The sequence below is a fragment of the Solenopsis invicta genome, unplaced genomic scaffold (genome assembly GCF_016802725.1).
Source record: "Solenopsis invicta isolate M01_SB unplaced genomic scaffold, UNIL_Sinv_3.0 scaffold_1533, whole genome shotgun sequence".
In the NCBI taxonomy this organism is placed as follows: Eukaryota; Metazoa; Arthropoda; class Insecta; order Hymenoptera; family Formicidae; genus Solenopsis; species Solenopsis invicta.
Window position 1 is genome coordinate 1 of NW_024105248.1, and position 21922 is coordinate 21922.

Genomic DNA, 21922 nt, shown 5'->3' on the forward strand with positions numbered 1-21922 from the left:
AAACTTTTATGTGTATGTAATTAAAAATTAATTAAAAATTAATTTAAATATGTACTTAAAAACGCTCAAAATTATTTAGATTTGCCAAAAATTACATTGGATTATCCAAAATTTCATTTGAATTACTTATAGCCCTTACAAAAATTACCTCCGTGACTAACTCCTTGTCCCCTTCACCAACTCCAGTCACGGCAATTTAATCCCTTTGTTACCTAAACATTGTAAAATTCAAAATTGTTGCCTTAATTAGTTTTGATAGACGACACGTCACTCAAACCAAAACCATTGTAATGAATGTACATACAATTCATTTGAATAATACAATAATTACCTTTTCATTTGATATAAAATTTATTTTAGAATTAAAAAAAAATTAAATACAATAGTGCTTATAAAAGTTTTTCATATTAAACTACATAAATGTTAAGTATTTATTCAAATCGATGCTAAAATCATTTGGTGTAGATTAAAAAATTAGAATCCTTCACATGATTTTAGCATAGACTTGAACCATTTTATCGACAGTGTTGCAAAATAAATGTGCTATGTAGTGCCAATTTCGAAAAAGGATGTGCTGGCGGTAGTGTATGGGTTCGTTAGTGAAAATCAAGAAATTTTATAGGTTATGTTTTCAAGAGGAAGAAGGGCAAGTTATATACGATTCAATTGCATGCGTTTTAATGCATGTTAAACGATGGCAAGTGACAACAAGAGTTGTTTTACTACTGCGCCTGGCTTCTGTCCAGATTGTGGTTCAATTTTGCCGTTGCTAGGCGAACGGGGAGGAATTAAATGTTACACGTGCAAGAGAGAATGGAATTCCGAAGGTATTGTATCTTTTTCAATGAGAGAACGAAATTCTAAAAGTATAATTTAGTTGAGATTTTCGATATAAATTTTTATCGATCGTATACAGCATCTAATATTGTCGCGCTTTTATTACGACTATTTTACAGTATTAACATAATCGTAAGTGGTTATGTATTATATTAAGTACTGTTAGTCATTGTTACATGTCCATTTTTATCAAATTAATTTCAATTTTGGTTTTTCTTATTATAGAAAAAAACTAGATCTAGAAAAAAAAGTTAAAACGAGATTACTTACTATATATATAGTATCATAAACAGTCTTAAAAAATACGAATCTGATAACAATCAAAGTTTATATATATATATAAGAAAAAATATACTTTGTATGATAGTAATTTAACATATTATTGATATTTTAAGAAATATTTTTATGAAACATTTGTGAGATTGTGTTAGCATTCCTTTATGTGTGAATTCAAACAATAATTAAGAATTTACGTTAATATGGAGAATTTCTAACATTGTTTTTAGTTTTTGGTGACATGGGAATGACACATACAATCTTCTTTAACACCAAGCATACTTATGCCAGTAGTGTATCTGTCAAAGAAGGTGAAGATAGTGAGGATGATGCGGAAGGGCCAATAGTAGAGCGACAATGTCCTCAGTGTCAAAATGACAAAATGTCCTACGCAACGTTGCAACTGAGATCTGCTGATGAAGGACAAACTGTGTTTTACACATGTACCAAGTGCAAGTGCGTATCCACATGTAGCAATATTGTTAGCACAGCATTTATCTTGTATTGTCTCTATATTACATCCAATTTTTTTTATGTTGCTTATAGTATTTTGTTAATGAATAGAAATTATTTTATTTGCAGATTCAAGGAAACAGAGAATTCTTAATATACAATTTTGTATTGTACATTCTTATTTTATAAGAAATTTTTATATTGAGCAATGTGATTCTTCTATTTTTTAATAATTATTTAGAATAAGTACTTTAAATAAAAATAAAAATATACTCTTTTGATGCATTTTCACTCAAAATGAAAAAACTAAGAAAAACGTGGCGGTTTTTCCTGTGAAGTGAGTTATTAAGCGTTAAAATTTAGAAGTTTAGAAATTAAGATATCTGTTATATTGGTTAGTAGTAATTTTATTGTTTATTAGACATAAACAAGAATGGAATTAAAACCAATAGTGATTTGAGCACAAATTGGATCGCGGTCCAAATGTATCGATATGAATATGCTCTGTAATTTTATATCTTACAAACATAAATTCTGTTATAAAAATAATTTATTCTCTACTTTAAAACATAAATTATCTACTTTAAAGTACAAATTCTGTGCTTTACAAACAGAAATTCTCTACTTTAAAAACGATTATTTTCGTATAATTTTTGTGTTTTTAAAGCATAGAATTTGTATTTTAAAACAGAAAATTTGCATTTGTAAAGCAAAATTGTATTTTTATAACAGAAAACTTTTATTGTAAGAATTACAGCACATATTTATGTCGACATATTTGCTGTTTAATTGCAGATTCAAGGAAACATTTCTTAATGTAAAATTTTACATTATATATTGTATTTTATAAGAAATATTGTTACATAAAATAATATTTCTCTAATTCACTTTTTTTTTAATGGAAAATATACATTTTTTTTATCCTATACAAAACAACTAAAAAAATAAAAAAAATCCAATATTTTATATTTTGCATTCTATAGGTTTTTATTAGTATGTGCGATTTATTAATTTATTAATTTATTATTTATAGAATTTTTAATAAATAATCCATATTGGAACCCCATTCCACGATCGCTACTGATCGCAGTGATCGCCACCGATTAGGCGCGAACGGGAGCGACGCCAGGCGGAAGTTCGCGCGATTGCACCGACATCTCGAGACTTCGCTCGCAAGCTGAAGCGCGTCGAGCAAACCATATGGTAATTTATACAACATAAAAATCGACGGATAATGGAAAACAATATATTTTACCATCATACAAAAAAGCAAACTGCCACATATTTGTGCTGTAAATTTCAAGATGACGTCTACAAGGATTTTTTACCTATAACGTTATTCTTACATGAATGTTTACTTCAATCAGAGTAATATTTTTGATACTAATCACTGATTAATAATCAGATTAATTAATGACATCTGAAGATAGTACTTGAGACAATTAAATATAAGAATCGGCTATAAATACCGGCCTACGATGTCAATCTTAGATCTCGGAAAGCATGTCACACGGGACTGTGTTGGCGCACCTGACAAAGGGAGCGCCGAAAGAGCGTGTACACAAACTTCAAATTTTTCCTGTTCTAATAAAAGCTTTTGCGCGACTGACTGATTTGTCGCACTGTACCGATGATAATTCAAGCGGAACGCAATGAGAACAAAGCGCGAATACCGAATTGTAGGGACAAATAAATAGTAGTAAATACGAGTACAAATTGACTCACCGTTTGCCGCTGGTCCCTCCGTCCAGCTCCATTCGGCCACACCTCTCGAACATTCGAGATCCCATTAAGATTCTCTTCACGACGATTTTCCTTCTCTTTTACACTTGGCACAAACGCGCGATATTTCGCTTTCGACATTCCTAGTACTCATGCCCGTCAAAAACTCAAAATATAAAATACAAGGGAACGGAGAACGACGCGATTAAACGCGCGACGCGACATCCCAACCCGACTGTAGACCATTTATACAGTCTGGAAATCACAGAGGATCCAAAAGTCTCCTCACGATGATTCGTCTTGATTTACACTTGGCACAAACACGCAACCCTTCGTTTTCGGCACTTTTGGTACTCACGCGCGTCGGAAACTCAAAATACAATGGCAACGGAGAAGATACGAAACACGATTGAATTAACGTGATACAACTTCGCACCATACATCGTATCTGACACAACGGTTGTTGGCCAATGTTGGCACAAACGCCCGACGTTTCACGTTACTCTCGACACTCCACGACACTCTTGAAACACTCGTTCGCGTCAAAAACTCGTACGGACAACAACGAAGACGCGAGTTGAAACGCGCCACGACCTTCTGCCGTGCCCCCTAACCGACCGACTGCTGCTACTGCGTAGCGGCGGCGGTAGTGACGCAACGGCGCGCAGGCGCAGCCACGCGCCAGTCACGTGAATCACGCCACTACGCAGTGTCAGCAGTCGGTCGGTTAGGAACGTTAGGAAGCAAGGCGGAAAGTCGTGGCGTGTCGCGGTGCATTTCAACTCGCATCCTCGTCGTCTCGTACGAGGTTTTGTCATGAACGAAGAGTGCCGTGAAATGTCGAATGTGAAGTGTAAAAATATAAATACTCAAAATATAAATACGTTTCAAAATATAAATACTCTGCCTTAATAAAACATAGAGCTTTATTTTTATAATACACTCAACAAATAGTGGTGAAAGAGAGTACACTTGTCATAATTTCATAACTCTACTGGGTCACAATATCTTCTTTCTAACAATGCTCCGTTACCTTAATTAAGTGTAAGTAAGTAATTTTTGTATATACAATGCGCGTGTGTGTCGGGATAAAAGTTAACAATTATTTTTAATAAATTCACCTTGATCCACTCTCAAAATTGTTACAGTGGTCCTTGCATTAAAAAACTTTAATTGAGGGTTTTGTCGATAGTCCCTTGTACTTATCCTAGGTATGCATTTATACATTGGCACTAATACTTGCCCGTGGTCTAACAATAATAAGAAGTAGATATGCTATCTTACGTTAAGGAAAAAGTGTCTCCATAAACTAATTGTTAAATTTTATATGCCATTCATTACATAAACTATAGATATACAAATATGATATAAATTGATGTAATTGTACTTTCTTAACACTCTGGTATACCCACAGTATAAGCTAGAACAGAAAGACAAAATTTGTAATTATCGATACATGGAACGCATAAATTACTCTTTCTGACAATTAAAATGCACTGAATAGTTTTTTCCTAAAATCTATCTGTTCTTAAAGAAACTTTTGAATTGATTTTTCTTTAAATTTGGAAAATTTTATTATAAGTTTTTAGAAAATTAAAAATTTGAGAATTATATTATTAAAAAGTCGAGAATTATATTATAAAAAATTCTTGCAGTAAGATTCGTGAAAGTTTTTATTTTTGTATTTTAAAGTAAAGTTACTCGCGTGTAATTCTACGCATTTGCACTTAGATTACCTATCCATATAATCTAAGTAATATTATTTTTGTGTTATGGTGAAATCAATTTCAAAAGTTTCGGTTGATAGGATCTTATTATTAACGCACCTCTTTCGTTCGAAAGATTTTACATATTAAAATAATATTAGGATCAATATCTTTTTTAACAATGCAGTTATCAAACGCGATGCTTATACTCCCAAATATTATATTCCATAGCATAAAGTATATGTATGTTTTATACAAAACATATGTTTAACTTGTGCATATCTCATACGCTTTTATTATATATTCTTTTCATGGAAATGTCTTTGTACATATTATTTTCATAGTGAAATGCTTCTCTCTCGAAACGTGCAGCAGTTTGTAGCGATACAAAAAATAATGTATCACCTATCTACAGATCATTACAAAACATTGCTTTCACGTACAATACGTACATTATCATCGATTCTGAAAGTATAATTTAGTTACCATTTCCTACATAATTTCTTGTCAGTCATCATATGTCTTACATTGTCGCACTTCCATAAAAATTACGAACGTTACAACAGTTCATCAAAAAACAGTTGTGAAAATATGTTACGTTTCAAGAACATTCCTAAATATATCTCAAAAATTGATTGGCTTAATTTCACATTTTTCTGCCGCAAAATTTTGATTTTTATGTATTAAAATTGGTTACATCGTCCGCAAATATTGCAAAGTTATTGAGAAAACTGTGCTCGTATCCAATATTCTTATTTCAAGATTCGTTCAATTAACATAATGTATAATTACTAACAGTCATTAATATCCCATATCGGAGTAAACAACATATTAATTTGTTTCTTTTTACACATAAGAGTTTTATATTTTTATGGAGTATTCCAGAGCTTTAAGATAACATATATGAGTTCAGAAAATTCATTTTTGTATTAAAATCAAAATTATTTAGCACATTTTACATATTGAGTATAAATCCGTTATCGAGATTTTAAATGTTGTAATGTATTATTGACCAATAATTTCTTTAACTGCATATTAATTATAAGGAATAATAAAAGAACGAAATAATTATTACTATTATTAGTTTTCTGTTCTTAATAAAGATTTAAGTAACATAGTTATATGAAAATGTATATTGTATAAGTAAATCTTTATTTGAATATAATATAATTTGACTTAGAATTTAATTTTGAATATAATAATTTGTATTCTAGATTTTCTAAGTTATAACTCAAATACACTTAGTGGCAAGAATACTTAGTATATACTCTACAAAGCAAGATATATCAATAGAGATATGAATTACTTTATCGACCTATAACTGGATCTGAATCTTTGAATACTAAAAAAGCTGTTAGGTTTACTTATGTATGCTTTGGGAGACAATTTAATAATTTTGATGTTATTAAATATATCTCCATTAGACGAATGTACGAGGCATTAAATTTGATGAAGATTTGATGGTAATATCAATAATCGTACTGGAAATGCTAAACGTAGTTAAATAATTTTGCAGAATATAATTAAATCTGGATAGATAAAAGATAAGAATAAGATAGATAAGAATTGATAAAAAAAAATGGTGTCACATTACATATTTTACATTCTTGTGATTGATTACAACTGTAATTAATTTAAAATAATTAAAAAAAAACATATTCCCTCGCATTTGGTATTAAAATCACAATAAAATTACCATATTTTTTGTGATATTAATATTAATATAATAACATAAGTTTTGTTGAGAGAACATATACCATTAAAATATCTTTAAAAAAAATTTTGTGTGTAAAATTATTAAACATACAATCTATTATTTTACTTGAAGATATTTTCAAATACAAATTGTAAAAATATATTGAATAGACCATAATAATTGTTACCTTTCAGAATATCATCGATAATATTATTGTCAAAAAGTGCTTGCAGTACACAATAAACGGTGTACTTTCGCTTTTTAATTTTATCGTCGAAAGGTCGACACATATTTTATGTGATGAAAAACGTATTATTCGTGAATAAAAAATTAATTTATTATCAATATAAAATTTAAGAATTTCAAACATCCGTTTTATGTAGTAAGAAACTTTCATGTGTACTCTACATTTTAAATGTTGAAATGTTAAATATATTTTAAGAACTCCAATAACAATTTTATAGTATGGAATATATTTTTTTTACTTTCAAACTACATACAAAAATTATTAAGTCTTGAGCATGTTTCTTTTAATTTATTTTGAAAGTAGGTATATTTATATTTATGTTTTTACATGTGCGCGCGCGTGAATGCGACAGCGCAGATTTATATATATATATATTTTTTTAATGTTAAAATTCTCTTTTATCAAGATTTGATAACTGAACTCATATATGTGAACATTCTTGATACATCAACTTGATATTTTGTCAAAAAAGGTGCAATTACAGTAATCAAAAGATAATCTAACATATATTAAATAAAATATATAAATATATGGAATATCTTTTTCCAGATGGTCAAATTATTGATAGTATACATAATTTAATTTAATTCAGTGATAAGAATACGACTTACAATTAGTATGTATTCTACAAAGACAAAATCGTAATTTTTCTATTTCATAGAAATCCTAAGAAAAATTTCAACACGTATAGATTACTGAGGAATTTATATTAATTGAAGAATTTGCCGATTAATTATTGTTTAATTATTAATATCGATGATATATAGTAGAACTTTGGGATTAATATTTCGTCAAATAATATTGTGGACTTATTAAATAAAAATTGACATTAAATCGTAAAAAATTCCTCGTCCAATTCCATTTCCGCAATTCGAACTTGACGTTGATTGGTTCATTCGACCATCCGGGGAATAACGCTTTGCGTGCTAATATAACGTTAGAACAGTGCTTGTGCGCTGTAAGTACGACGTCTGCAACGATACGGAATACACACTAATGAGGTCTGAACGGCGAGGCAACTGGAGCTCGCGCCGTTATTAGGCCTTCGACACACCATTTGATCGGGTACTTTAAAAAACGTATCAAATATGTTTTTACAGACCTCTGCCCTGCATAGTTTTGTGACAACACTAGTGCCTAATTAATTACTTTATCTTCTTCCATTTTACGCTCACTCTCGCTCTCTCTCTCTCTCTTTCTCTCTATCTCTCCCATCCTTCCTGGGCAATCTCACACCGCTATGTACACTCTTTAAACCTTCATATTACATATCGTACATTAACTATGTACACGTGACAAAGTATTTACAAGTGTGAGGCAGGTGGTGTACAGCATCTAGATTGTCATCACTATCCCGTGCTCCGATCATGATGACGTCTCAAAGCATTCGTCCAGGAAGTTTTCTAACGAGTGGTACAGATGCGCCCGCGATTGGACAATACCGTGGTCCTCATCCGTGTACGTCTGCAGAAACAAAAAATTTGCAATTGTTGCAAATATTATTTTTAATTCTATCTTCTTTTCTCTCTCTCTCTCTATCGGAGAACGTACCTGTTGTCTGAAGAGAATGTCTTTCTGTTCCAACACCTTCGCGAGCATAAGCGACTGTTGATAGTGCACATTATCGTCCAGGGTACCGTGAATCAAATAGTACATCTTATTCTTGATGTTTTCCACCTTATTGAGCAACTGACCCTGCTCGTAGCCTTGCAGATTGTCGGTAATGGTCGGCAGACCCATGAACCGTTCGGTATAAATCGAATCTGCAATTAAGCAATTAACACGCATCTATTAATGATAATAATAAGAAGAATTGTTAGTGCGTGTATAAAAACAAAGACAAAAGGGGAAAAAGGTTTGCGTTGTCACGTGGCGCGTAATATCTTATGCAGAAATTGCACAAGTGTGACGCTGCATAAGTCTTTTTAACGTCATCCTGTAAATCACGTGTATTTTTCTCGCGTGCTCTAACAAAAGGAGGTAAATGCTGACACGAATTTAAAGCAGTTGAAAAAGTAATATTAAAGCTGCAGTGGCGCGTCTCTTCCATGGAACGCGCACTTTTCTTCATTAAAACGACGGTGCGTAAAAAATTCTTAGACGAATCCCGAGGGCAAATGAGCTTAACATAAGTCATTTAAAGTAAGCCGTATTCTCCGCGAGTAAACTCTCTTAACAACGTTCGTTTATAGCAAAGGATATCTAGGTGAAAAAATATTGCTTCGCGCGCACTAACGCATACTAACGATGTTACAGTAATATCGGAGAAGAAGAATAAAAATACTAATGTCGATTAATTACTTTTTCTATCTCCAATATATTTAAATTTTAGCTGTACAAATTTAGTAGATATTTTTTAAATATTTAAATTTTTAAATATGATTTGGATCGGGCGATAAAACAAATTGTTCAATCGAGATTAATTCAGTAAATAAAAGATTTCATTACACGTATTCTATTTTAATTTTTATTTATTGCAATTATTCATTATATTATATTATTTATTACGTCTTAATTATTATAGCTATGTCAGAAAACAAATTAAAGTTTTGACTGAAGATATAATTAAGCTTTTTCTTTCTAGCTTATTTCAAATTTTATAAAAACCTATCCTTATTAACAGAAGACACTTTCCGCTTTTTGTATTAATTATAACACACGGAGTATCTTCCGTTTTATTTTTAGGATCTTTTGTCCTTTCTTTTTACTTTTATTACCGCTAAAACGGAAATTGACTGTTACATTAACCCTGTGTAATTAAACAAATTACAAGGAATTGTTTGTCCTGTCACGAGATAATTCCGGTTTACGGTGCTAAATCATTTCCTTTCTGTTTGAAATAATTGTCAACTAAACACATTTGACGCGTTGCGCCATTAATTCGATTAATTAAGCTATTAATTACGTACCGTAAAGGGCCCAATCCGTAACCGGCGCGACAGACATGCCGCACTTAAAGACACCCTTTAAGTCCATAGCGAGCGTCATGCCGGTCGCGTATCCACCATAACTCCAACCCCATATCGCCGTTCTTGTACGGTCAATGAAGGGCAATTTGTCCTGCAGATGCCTGCAAGAAGCAGAGAAAAGTCTCGAATCAATATCACTGAAAATATCACGAAAATAAGAGACGTTGAAGCACATGTAGCTAAAATATATTATTCGCACAGTTACACGAAACTGATTAAACGTTTTAAAAATTTCATAAAGATATGTGTCCCAGATAAAACGCAAAATCATAATAAGATCAAGATGACATCAAGTGGAAGTTATTTTAAGAAAAATCTTAATGTCACTCAATACACACACACACACACTTTTAATTTTATAATACATTCTTGTTATGGCAATAATTTTAAAATGTAATTTTTTTTAATTTTGATTTTTATCGATTATCGATTTTTTTAAATATTACCCTGGTCGAGGTAATATTGTCCGCAATAATTTCTTTACAGTTTTTCGAGGTTAGAGGGGATAGTAGAGATGCATACAAACATTAAATAAATAAATAAATTGATTAGCAATTTAATTTTGTAATATTACATTCGAATTTTTCTTTAAAGCTATGTTTTAAGTCCGGCAAATATGCGGCGAATAGTTTAAAGGAATCTTGTAATGTTTATGAATTGACCCAGAAAAAATTATTGAACACTAAGAACTGCTTTCGATCGGTAATGCCGTCTTCATTATTTTAATTAATTTTTTTTTGTTAAAAATTATTTTAAAGTTTTTCTTCAACATCGTACAAAATCAAACAAAAAGATAATTTTCAATATGTTTTGTAAGTCTACTTTATCGATTGCAAAAGTTGTTTTATTAAAACATATTTCCATTTTAATATATCTTGCAAGAATTTTTATTATGTATCTTCTCGCTTTTCATATCACAATTTGAGATAGTAATGATGAGTAAACGGAAGTCTTAAAGTCATTGCCACAGCACTTATCATAAAATCATCGTCAAAAGTGAATTGAGCGAGATTATAATGATTTTTCCTTTAAAAGATGACTTTCTACTTGCTGTCATCTTGCTCTTGTTATGATTTCGTGTTTTATCTGAAATGGCGTAGAAGCATAAAGAGGAAAAAAAAGAAGGAAAAAAAGAGTAGAAAGTATATAAGAGAAAAGAATCTTCGAGGAAACGAGGATCTTCCTATTTATAAATTTCGAAACAATATCAAAAGAGATGCCTATGACAGATCCTTTTGTCTCCATTTAGATGGATTGTGCAGGAACGCCCTACGAGATTACCCTCTTTTGCCAGAGAATGCCGCGGCGCTCGTAAAAAGACAATCGCCCTTCTCTCGCTGAAGAGCGCGCTGATAGTCGACCGCTTTGCGATAAGAATCGATGAATACTTAGTAATTTCTGCTTCCCTCTCTCCCCTCGTATCTTCCATTATCTCGCGTGCACTCCGCGCGATTGTACGTGCTACCAATGTGCTTCGTATTAAAGAACATGTGGCACAAAATCACCTTCCATGAATCGTGTGTCACGCAATTGCAATTTTCTACAGTAATGCAGTTATAATTATCGAAACTTTTCAGAGAATCTGATTCTTCCACAGCCATAATAATTTTATTAAATTATTTTTGCACCGAGCTCTGTCAGGGAAAATCGTCGAATAATTAGTGCTCTCAGATTTAAAAATAAAACTTCTTCGAAACGTTCACAAATATAACAAGTTTCAAAAAAACAAATTGCGTGAAATTTCTTTGAAATTATTTTAATATAAATTATTCTGATTATTAAAATTATGAATCTTGATATATAAGAATATTTTAAAGGAAATCAAGTTTCACAGAAACAATGCTCTGTCATCTTTAATACTTTGTTATATACATTTTCAGGGGGAGTATTTTATCTCCTCTGACATTACACATTACAATTGAAGGATGCCACTTTGAATTTGGTAACCCGTTAGTGACTCAGTCGTTGTCAGACTGATGACAAATGATTGAGAATATGGGATTCTGTAATACGCGTACGCTGAAGATAACTTTAGAATTATCCTTGAAACTCGAAATGTTCGAAGTTACATACAATGAAGGATTTAAAGTTTGTACACTTTAATTTGCATAATTACAATCGTGCTGTTATCCTCCTTAATCTCTGATATTTATCTTAGTTTAAATTTCGAAAGTTCATGATTTTATTATAAATTTACAATTTCATTTCAAAACATACACTGATAAAAAAAAGTATTTGATTCAAATAAAAATTATTGGTTATTTATATAAACCAAATAAGTATTATTCGTTTATAGTAAACATTACTGTTTTGATATAAAATAATTATTTGAATAGCACTAATATTTATTTAAATCAAATAATTTTTTTCTCTCGGTACATAAACTGCGCTTTAATTACCTTTCCAATTACCAACAGATTTGATATTGCGAATTAAGGAGAGCTTGACAAAGTGATATTTCATCACGGTACCTTTAGAGAAAGATCAACTGCAATTTGGACGCGGTATACACGGGCAAAGAATGCGAATGTTACCTCTGGGACGACCCGTGTATCTCTCAGACGTCTCCCAGATTGAGCGCCGCGTCTCGCCTCATGATTTCCGGAAACCCGGAGTGGATTCCACGCGCGAGGCGCCGCGCGTTGCCTTCCCGCCGCCGAGTAAAAAAAAAGGGGGAGAATTCGTATTTCTTTCCTTCCAATCTTTTCGGGCTATTGTCTCTGGCATCTCTCGTGTGCTCGATAATAATGGCCCCGGCGGGATCAGCGCCCACGCCGGCCAACCGACCGTCCGACCGCCCGTAGAAATAGTAAACGGCTCCTCGTACGACGACGCGCGGCAGATTTCGTTTCCCCAGACTTCCTTCCCCCGTTCGTTCCCTCTCGGTGAAATTTATTTACCTCGTAAATCGACCGGTGGTACGTTGAATTCTATTTCTCCTCACGAGAAAAAAAAAAGAAACGGGAAAGAGAAAAAAAAACCTAGATGGAAAGGAAAGGGAGGGGGAGGGAAGAAACTCGGACCGAGACGCTTCTCTCTTTCGTTTTGCGGCTTGCCCGTTACGTATACTCTAGCGAATACGTATCGGTCCCACGAAATTCTGTCGGGTATTCGTGGCCCTTTGTCTCGTTGCCCTTGTTTGTTGTCTGATCGAGAACGCCACCGGTCCGATCCGCTGCACGAATTTCAAGAATTGCAGGATTTTCCTGGCGTTTTAATTACGATAGCATGTACGTCGGATTCTTAAATCATTTGGAAGATCTCGACGGGATTGAAAACAGGATCGCGATAACGAAGTCGGTGAAAATAAATGCTAAAGAGTACGACGGACCTTTAATGTTAATTAATTTATTATAGAGCGATGAAATAGCTTGAATTACGATCTGGAATATTTTTCCTTCTTTCAGTGTGCGGCACACACAACACAAAGAAAAGGATTTGTACAACTTTTGTGTCATGCATTTTACAGAAATATAATGCCTAGTTATTTCTGGCATAATGTAATATTAAATTTTTTCCCTTGCGAATATAGGAAAATGCAATAAATTCAAACTTCCAAGAGTATTTTCAGAAAATTTTTTCTTTTTTAAATTGAAACATTTAAACTGAGCCTATTTATAACAATACGAAAAAAAGGAGTTTACAAGTTTCATATCTCAAATTCAACTACTTTTTTATTTATACATTTAAAATGATTTTTAAAAAATCTTTAAATATTCATAAACAAAATTAAGAACAGACCCATATTCAAAAGAGAACGCTCTGCAAAGGAAATAATGCGTTCTTTTCGCGAGCAATCGCGAGATTAATTTTATAGCTTGCTGGCAACGGAAACTGACGGCGAGGAAGTCGAAATTGAGCATAATGCATCGCATTTGTAATAACGTGTTATAAATTAATTTTTTAATGTGGTATATGTTTTTTTAAATATATCTCTTTCTTTAAACTCTTCATATGTAATTACTTTTTAAAAATAAAATACTGATTTTTTGAAAATAATTTTTTCCTTTTCTATTTAAATCTTATCCTTTTTTTAATTCAATAATATTTTTTTCTATTTCTTTCTTATTTTCTATAAATCATAATTATTGATTTTTAAATTACTAAATATTTATACCTTTTTTTATTTTTTCTCGTAAGTACTAACCCTATTTGTAACTAAAAGGATTTTTTGAAATATATACGTATAAAAAAGTTATAAATTTTTTATCTTAACAAAGCATTTTATTGATTTTGCTTCAAATTCAAACGTGTACAAAAAAAAAGTAAAATATGCCTTGGATATAATAAAATTGTAAAAATCGCATTTTTAAACGTTGAAAGAATATACCAGAATTTTTTCAGATTTTTTAGAGTTTAAAAATCCTTGGAAAAACACAAACGTTCACCAGTGACACAGATAGTCTGACTAAGCAGTGAAAAATGAGATCTGCGGAAAATTAATATCGTGTGTAATTCTGCTCAAGAGTAATTACTTTAAAAAAAAAATTTTGCATCTCTCTTGTCTACATTCGCACGATATTTACGTACTATTTACACGGATTTAATTACTTAATCCTGTCACATTCAATTTTCAAATCGACCGCGGATGCCTGCACGGATCTACGATTTTCCCCCTTTAGGACAAACGATTATTAGTCGCTCTTCCCCATTTAAAGGATCATTACGCTTATGAGGGGTGCGTCCCCAAGATTTCCGGATTTCAACGCCGCTTACGTCACTCGTTATTCACCAATTAAGCGGTCGCGGAACCAGCGAGTGGAGCAACTAGCGACGAACTGGTTAATCGGTCCGGTTAGTCGGTTCGATGACGGAACAAAGGCCAGCAAAAAGGAGACAAAACGCGCGGGGGGTTGCGCGAAGGGTTGACGCACAGAGGGTCGACCAGAAAGAAAGACCACGCGCTTCCGCCGCGGGTTGAAGAGAGTCGGACGAGTCCGCAATCGTTTGGCCCGTTCCCAACTCCGCGACTCACTTTTTACCCGTATGTCGGACGATGCGGTGGCAAAACTCCGCGGCGTAAAATATCGAGGAAACGTGCAGATAGAACACGTTCGCGTCTTCGCGAATACCATTCGACATTGACGATCAAACGCTGAAAAAAAATGTAACAATAATCAAGCGTAGATAATAGTTAAATATACCAAATTTACTGCGATAAAATAATTTCAATAAAATGTTTGATTAATCTAACTAAAACTGGTAAATGTTATCAAATTATTATTTGATAATTATTAGCAAATAATAATAATTTTTTTAAAAACTGGTATTATTGAATCATAATTAACATAAAATATCTCGAGGCTCGCGTTAAGATTCTATTACTCTTATATTATTCACTAAATTTCCACAACGTTTGAAAAAAAAAGTATCAAGAAAAAAAAGTTAAAATATTATATTATAAAATTAGAAGAAAAAAGATAAAAGAAACAATTTTGTCAGAAAGAGAGAGAACTTGTATTTAAAAATAAAATTCTAAAAATTTCCCAGAGTTCCAATAATATTTTATAAAAATCCATGATTTTCAATCCCTCAAAAATTTCCAGTTTTTTCTGGTAGTAAACATCCTGCAGCTTTTATCAAGCTTTGTTTCAATATACCTGTAGCGCAAGATTATTCCTTTTTGATAAAGATAATAGTGCAAATATCGACAGCTATGGTATCTGGTGAATTTTCCCTTCATTTATGAGGCAATATTCTTCAAATAAACGTTTATCACAACGAAGGTATTGTAAAGACTACGTCGGTGACGCCATTTGGTCTATTCAATATTTAGGTACCGGACTTAAAATACACGAAGTGTCCCCAGGTGCTCTTTCTTCTATCTACGTTATATACTTCGCGCTGGACCGACATTCTGAAAAGCAAAGTTTCACGATTCTTTCTACAAAGAAAAGAAATCACTAATTATTTATAACAAATTACATGAGCAACTCAATTTTCTTTTCCTATTTGTACTGTAATTTGTATTTTAATACAAGCAAATGTGAACTCTTTGTCTTCCTTCAAGAAACGCCAGGGCAACGATAAAAAAAAAAAGGAGAAGGTTCGTCGAGCAAAAAAATAATGAAGTTATTAAAACGTTTAGAACCGCACAATGAGAAAGCAATTTCGTAGCAATATTTCTAACGTTGTTCCAGCATTATTATTCGAAGAGAAGTCCAGTCGTCAAAGGGAGAAAAAAAAACCGAGAGCAGGGCTCTGGAAACGACGGAGATAAAATCTTCGCGAAGCGAGGAGAAAATCGCTGCGCTAAGCTCATCGCGTTTCGCGTCCGCGACGGTATCCACTCCGGTTCAACATTTATTTTACACGCCGTCGTGCGCTAATTTCTTGTTGCTATTTACTAAATTCCATCCGGAGATTCCGCGCGGAGATTGCGGAACCGCCGCCGCGCCGCGGCGGTCTACGCGCGACGTCGAGCTTGCGGGTTCGCGGTTGCGCGGCGCGTTGTCGTTTAAACGGTAAAATATGACCTCGCCTCTAGCGGCGACGCGGGGCGGAATGGGCATTATTCATCACGACCGGAAGTTTGATGTTTCGGTTTAAAGATGGACGGTCGTATAAGTGGCGAACTCTCTCGCTACCGGTCTCGCTCGCCCTCTTTCTCTCACCCTTTTCCCACTATCGAGATAAATTACTCGTGGCAGCTAAGTGGAAATACGAGAGGAGAGCCCGGCTCTTCCTCGTGGTACCCGCCACTCGACGCCGCGCCGCGCGCTTTGGAGAGGGTCAGCCGATAAATTCAGATAAAAGTACGAGCAATTTTCTTCTTGTTAACGCGCGGCGGTGGTGAGCTCTTTCTTTCTCTCTCTCTCTCTCTCTCTCTCTCTCTCTCTCTCTCTCTCACGGTGCCTGTTCCGTGAAAAGAACTTTGTTAAACGCGGTCCTCGAACGCGCCGGGGGAAAACCCGGAGTTAGATTAGTTAACTTGTGGGTTAGCGAATTACTCCGATCGCGCGGTGATAAGTCACTTTGAGGCCTCGCCTATAATTAGGTTTGTCCTAAAGCAAAACTTTGTTCGCCGCGCTTTCAGAGGACGAGCTCGTTCGGCCCCTCAGATTCCGCTAGGCGATGGCCTGTGTTCGTTCGTTAACATCACCGTCGAGAGCTATCCCGCCGGCTGCCGTCGGAGGCAATCTCGGGTTAACGATATAATGCGTCTTCTACGTGTAAACGTGGCGTAAACGCCGTAAACGTAATATGCGCCTCGCTCTAACGTCGGGGAATATGACGGCGCTCCCTATAAATTAGATTCTTCTTCGGGGGAAAAATGGACGGGGATGCGCATTAAGACAGGTTTAGTGGAGAATTGGTAGCGCTGAAAGAAGCCCAATGAAGTAAACTTAGTTTTATAAGTTTTGAGATTTTACATGTTAGAAGTAAATTCTGCTTTGGGAAACTTCCGATAGAGAATTAAGAAGTTTTACTGTTTACCGACTCGGTAGCGAGTTTTATTAATTCAACCTCTATAGAACTTTCGTAGACATTTCACGCAATTTTTGTGCGGTTAATGGGCAGACTCGTATTAATTTCTCTCTAGTAACTGATAGACTACTTGGGATTCCAATCGAGCTCTGCTGTTACTGTGCACAACGGATGCGCAAAATCTGAATCCATTTATCGTACAAAAACAGGACAATGGACTACATATGTATTTTAACCAACAATAATCTATTAATACTAAATAAACAATACTAGGCAAGTATCTATGCAAATTACACATAATTTTATTACCGGAAAACTGCTTCAACCCCATTGAAATTTAAGTTCTTGTCTATTTCTTACGCAGTATTCTTGCACGTAATGAAAATACTAGACAGTAGATGGGTGTCTAAGAAAACTGCACACACAGAAAACAAGCATCAAATCAACAATTCATTATTTTATAAACGAGCAAGAATATATTTTTTTCTTGGAAGAATTTATAATCTTAAACAGACGTAATTTGCTTATATAAAGAGAAAAATTTTTTTCATGTAAGCAAATTATGTTTATTTAGAATTATAAGTTCTTTCAAGAAGATTTTATATTCTTGCTTATATATAAAACAAATTGTTGATTTGATACTAATTTTTTTGTGTACATTTCTACTAAAAAATTTGTTTGGAATAATTTTTTAGAAATCGAAATGTAGTGAAATGTAATGAATTGTAGGTTTACCTGGTAACGTTGATCTGATCGACAATTTCGACGGTGCCGAGGCGTCGGTATCCAGCGAACAGCATATTGTTACCCATTAATCCGGAACCGCGACCGTCAATGGCGGCATATATGATACTTTTGTTTGTTACAAGATACGTGCCCCAATCGATTTTAAATTTCTCCGTCACCTGATACGAATCCGGGCCACCGTACCTGAAAGGCAGAGAGATTGCGTGACATAGGTCGTCAGAATGCTGTACTATCGGTATCTTTTATCGCACACGCCTATTCACGATTTCACGTGTACACGTATCTGTTCATTTTACATGCTGCAATCTTGATTCTTTTACAATTGCTTGGAATAGAAAATATTTCTCGATTCTTGTTATTTGAGCTTTATATTGGTATCCAATTTTTTGAAAATTGTGTAATAAAAGAAAAAGTAATTAATTACCTTATTTATTAGTTACTTTATAAATGAAGAGCATAAATAATATATTAGATTCGAAAGTTATCTTCTGTTTGATCCAACGCCGTTATTTTTGTAAGTTATTGAGTGTATATTACACATTAGCTATTATAAACATAAAAAAAAATTTTTTTTCAAAGAAATATTTTTTAAACATTATTTCTCCTAAATTAAAAAATATATTCTAACAATAAGTGTAAAAATAAATTATTTTATATTAACTAATATTTATTTTAATCAAGAAAATAATTTTATTACAAAATTTTTTTTTTAGTGTATATACATATAAATAGAATGCGCATATATAGGTTTCAACCCTAATTTGTGTTCTCCTCACAGCATATTTTGATAAAGATCTTTATAGCGTCAGAAAACGCGCGCGGGCACATTTCGTTTTTACAAATTATCAATATAAAGTTATATTATATTAATATATATTTATATTAAAATAATTATATTAATATAATTAATACATTAGATCCATGACATGTTAATGTTTTTTTCTTTTCATGTATTCATCTTTTCTATAAATTCTAACAACGCAATATGATAACATTTAATAATTAATAACATACGATTAACGAGAATGAACGGAAAATATAAAGATTTTTTTTTACCAAAATATTCATTGAGGAGGATCCGAATTAAGTTTGAATTGCGCATTCAATTTATGTGCAGAGCAATTAGTGTAATATGCATTCAATAATTAACGCAAAAATAACAATGTTGGCTGAAATGAATAATGTTCAAATTTAATTATTATTCTTAGAAACTTAATTTATATTTTATTTATAAATAGTATATATAATACGTACAATTATAAAATTATTAATATAATGTAATACAACAAAAAGTAAGATACGGTATAACGCGATGATTTCAATAATTAAATCTAACTAGACATCTGCAATACACTTGGCGAAAATGGCCTTTTCCCCCTCGTAAAAAAATCCTAATCTCATCATTAGATTTAGCAGATGTAGTTGGCCACTATCCTGATTGTTTAGCGAGCAATTTTCTCAGCTTCCACACTCATTACCGTTCTCAACGGTCGTTTGCGGAAAGTCTTGGTGCCACTTCTGCGGAAGAGGCTCAAAAACGTGGGAACACACGGAAGAAAAGAGCCAAACGGCGACGAGAATTAGGAAATGGAAGTTCGAGAACGAAGATGGCTTTTCTGATACGGCATTTTCAAGATGGGGCCGCCGACACTGACGCGGAAATAGAGACGGATAGTAACGATCCCGAGGATGGCGTGATATAAACGCGAATGTTCTCGGGAATGACGGCGATACGACACCAGGCAGTGTCGTGAAACACGCATAGTGCGATCGAAGCGAAATAGACCGTAATGATAACCGATGATCTGTTCTATCGAACATTGGCTCGTATAAGAAACCTATAAATATAAGAAAAGACGAAAAGCCAGAGAGAGAGAGAGAGAGAGAGAGAGAGAGAGGAGAGGGAGAGAGAGAGAGAGAGAGAGAGAGAGAGAGAGAGAAAGAGTGAAGAATACTGAAGGGAGAAAAAATATCTTGTATTAAATATTTTTTTGTTCATTAAAACACCTGTGTGTTTATTTGTCAAGTTAGTTTTTGTGACATGTCGTTTTCTCCCTTTATATATGAATTTGTTTCTGTCATGATAACTGAGTTGAAAGTTTTACGATATTTGTAAAGAATCATTACAATGTTACAGATATTGATTGATATATGATTAATGCTAAATTGATATTAAGCTATATTTCTTATTTGATTAATTCTCCAACTAGATTCGAGAGATTAGAAAATAGTTTTGAAATTATGTAAAAAGAGAAAAATAACAATATCTTTGTTTTTAAAAGCTACGTATTCATTCAATTATATATTATTATTTTACCTTTAATCTACATGAGGTTTGAAAATAAAGTGAATTTTATCTGAAAAGTTATTAACTCAAATATAGTTTAGGAATTAGTCACTGTTTCTACCACACTTCAAATTCATAGTATAGTTGACATTATGCTGATCTGCAGTAATCTCATGTAATGCGCATGTAAATGGTGCTACGTGTAATCTCGTGCTATTTCCAACGCAGAGAGCGACGTAATCGCGTGGGAGTACATCACGTCTTTATAATAAAGCGAATTGGATAAAGAGTTAGATTTACGAGTTGCAATTGCGTTACAGCAGCCAGAAACGCGATGTATAGAGCGGTGTTCTTCATCGTGCCGATGTTATTGTATTGCAACGGAGACCGATATCGCGTGCTTATCGAGCGAGGAGCCTCGTTAACTGCATAAGCGCATGAAAAAGAGTACTAATGTCGTTAAGTTGAGTATTAAAGCCTTAATAACGTTTGCTGTTTTTTGTACCTGAGAAAAAAAGAAGAAAAAAAAACAAAAAAAGGAAAAAGCCTTTTTTCTCTTCGCAATTTACTATTATAGGGATAAGAATTTTTGAAATTGATAGTGAAAGAAGGTTTATTCCAGCTTTTTTCTGAAAGCGTGAGAGAGCCAATTTTTCTCATTATAATTTTACACTGAAGATGCTTCAAAGTAGAACCAAACCATTCCTTCGTTACCACACTAATGTACTTTTGCAAGTTTTTGAATTAAAGACAATTTTATATAGAAAAATTCGTTCATCACGTATTAGACTCTCATAAACCCTTCTACATTACTGCTTAAAATTTTTATTTTATGTGTCTATGATAGTATGCGAACAATTAAAAATTTATCTTTGTTATAAGAATATTATACCTCCATACATGGAAAAATATTATTTCAATGTTAAGAAAAATAATTCAATTTATTTATATATACACACACACATGCGCACACGATACCAAGTAAATACTACTCATTATAAATATTTCATAAGTTTCTATATCCGTAAATTTATGTAAGTTCAACATCAAATTCATTCAAAATATGTTCTATATTCTAGTAATTTAATAATTCGTTTAAGAACATTAAGTTAAAATAAAAATTTAATTTGCTTAAAATTTTAACTTTTCTCTAGTAAAATTTTATAATATTCTTTGAAAGAGTATGTTGATAATGATTTTTTTTTTTTTTGATAAGTACATTTTAAGATTATTATAAAGAAAATATTATTTGTAAAGATAACCTTAAGAAAAAAAATAAATTGTATAAACTCATTTCTTAGCAATGAAATTAATATTTTTCTTTAGTGTCTATTAGACACTACTAAAATAGTACAATAGAGATTTCACGATGTGTCGTAGCAAAAAATTTAACGTTATTATTATTTCACTTCCATGTACTTAGTGCACTCGTTTGTTTCTTCGTTAATTCTTTTGGCTTTATATCGAGATGTTTTTGAATATGACTTGAGGATCGCGTACTCACACAGGGATATTCATTGATCACAAGAAATACGGGAAAGAACAGGTACTCAT

At 33.0% G+C, this 21922-nt stretch overlaps 2 protein-coding genes across 2 annotated transcripts in view; one reads left to right on the top strand and one right to left on the bottom strand.

The window, feature by feature from the left end:
• Nucleotides 1-591: 591 nt before the first annotated feature.
• Nucleotides 592-2115, top strand: LOC120359862 (DNA-directed RNA polymerase I subunit RPA12-like). The gene is made up of 3 exons (XM_039459272.1): nucleotides 592-827; nucleotides 1344-1569; nucleotides 1696-2115. The coding sequence occupies exons 1-3, from the start codon at nucleotides 695-697 to the stop codon at nucleotides 1718-1720; spliced, it is 384 nt and encodes a 127-aa protein (XP_039315206.1). The 5' UTR covers nucleotides 592-694; the 3' UTR covers nucleotides 1721-2115.
• A 2081-nt stretch (nucleotides 2116-4196) lies between these two features.
• LOC105204588 (venom dipeptidyl peptidase 4) overlaps nucleotides 4197-21922 on the bottom strand; it is a gene marked incomplete at its 5' end in the record, with an annotated part of 53672 nt that continues 35946 nt past the window's right edge. Inside the window, 4 exons of the mRNA XM_039459271.1 lie at nucleotides 4197-8401; nucleotides 8489-8700; nucleotides 9847-10007; nucleotides 18070-18264. Of these exons, the coding sequence (XP_039315205.1) occupies nucleotides 8303-8401; nucleotides 8489-8700; nucleotides 9847-10007; nucleotides 18070-18264 (667 nt within the window). The remainder of the gene's footprint in view (nucleotides 8402-8488; nucleotides 8701-9846; nucleotides 10008-18069; nucleotides 18265-21922) is intronic.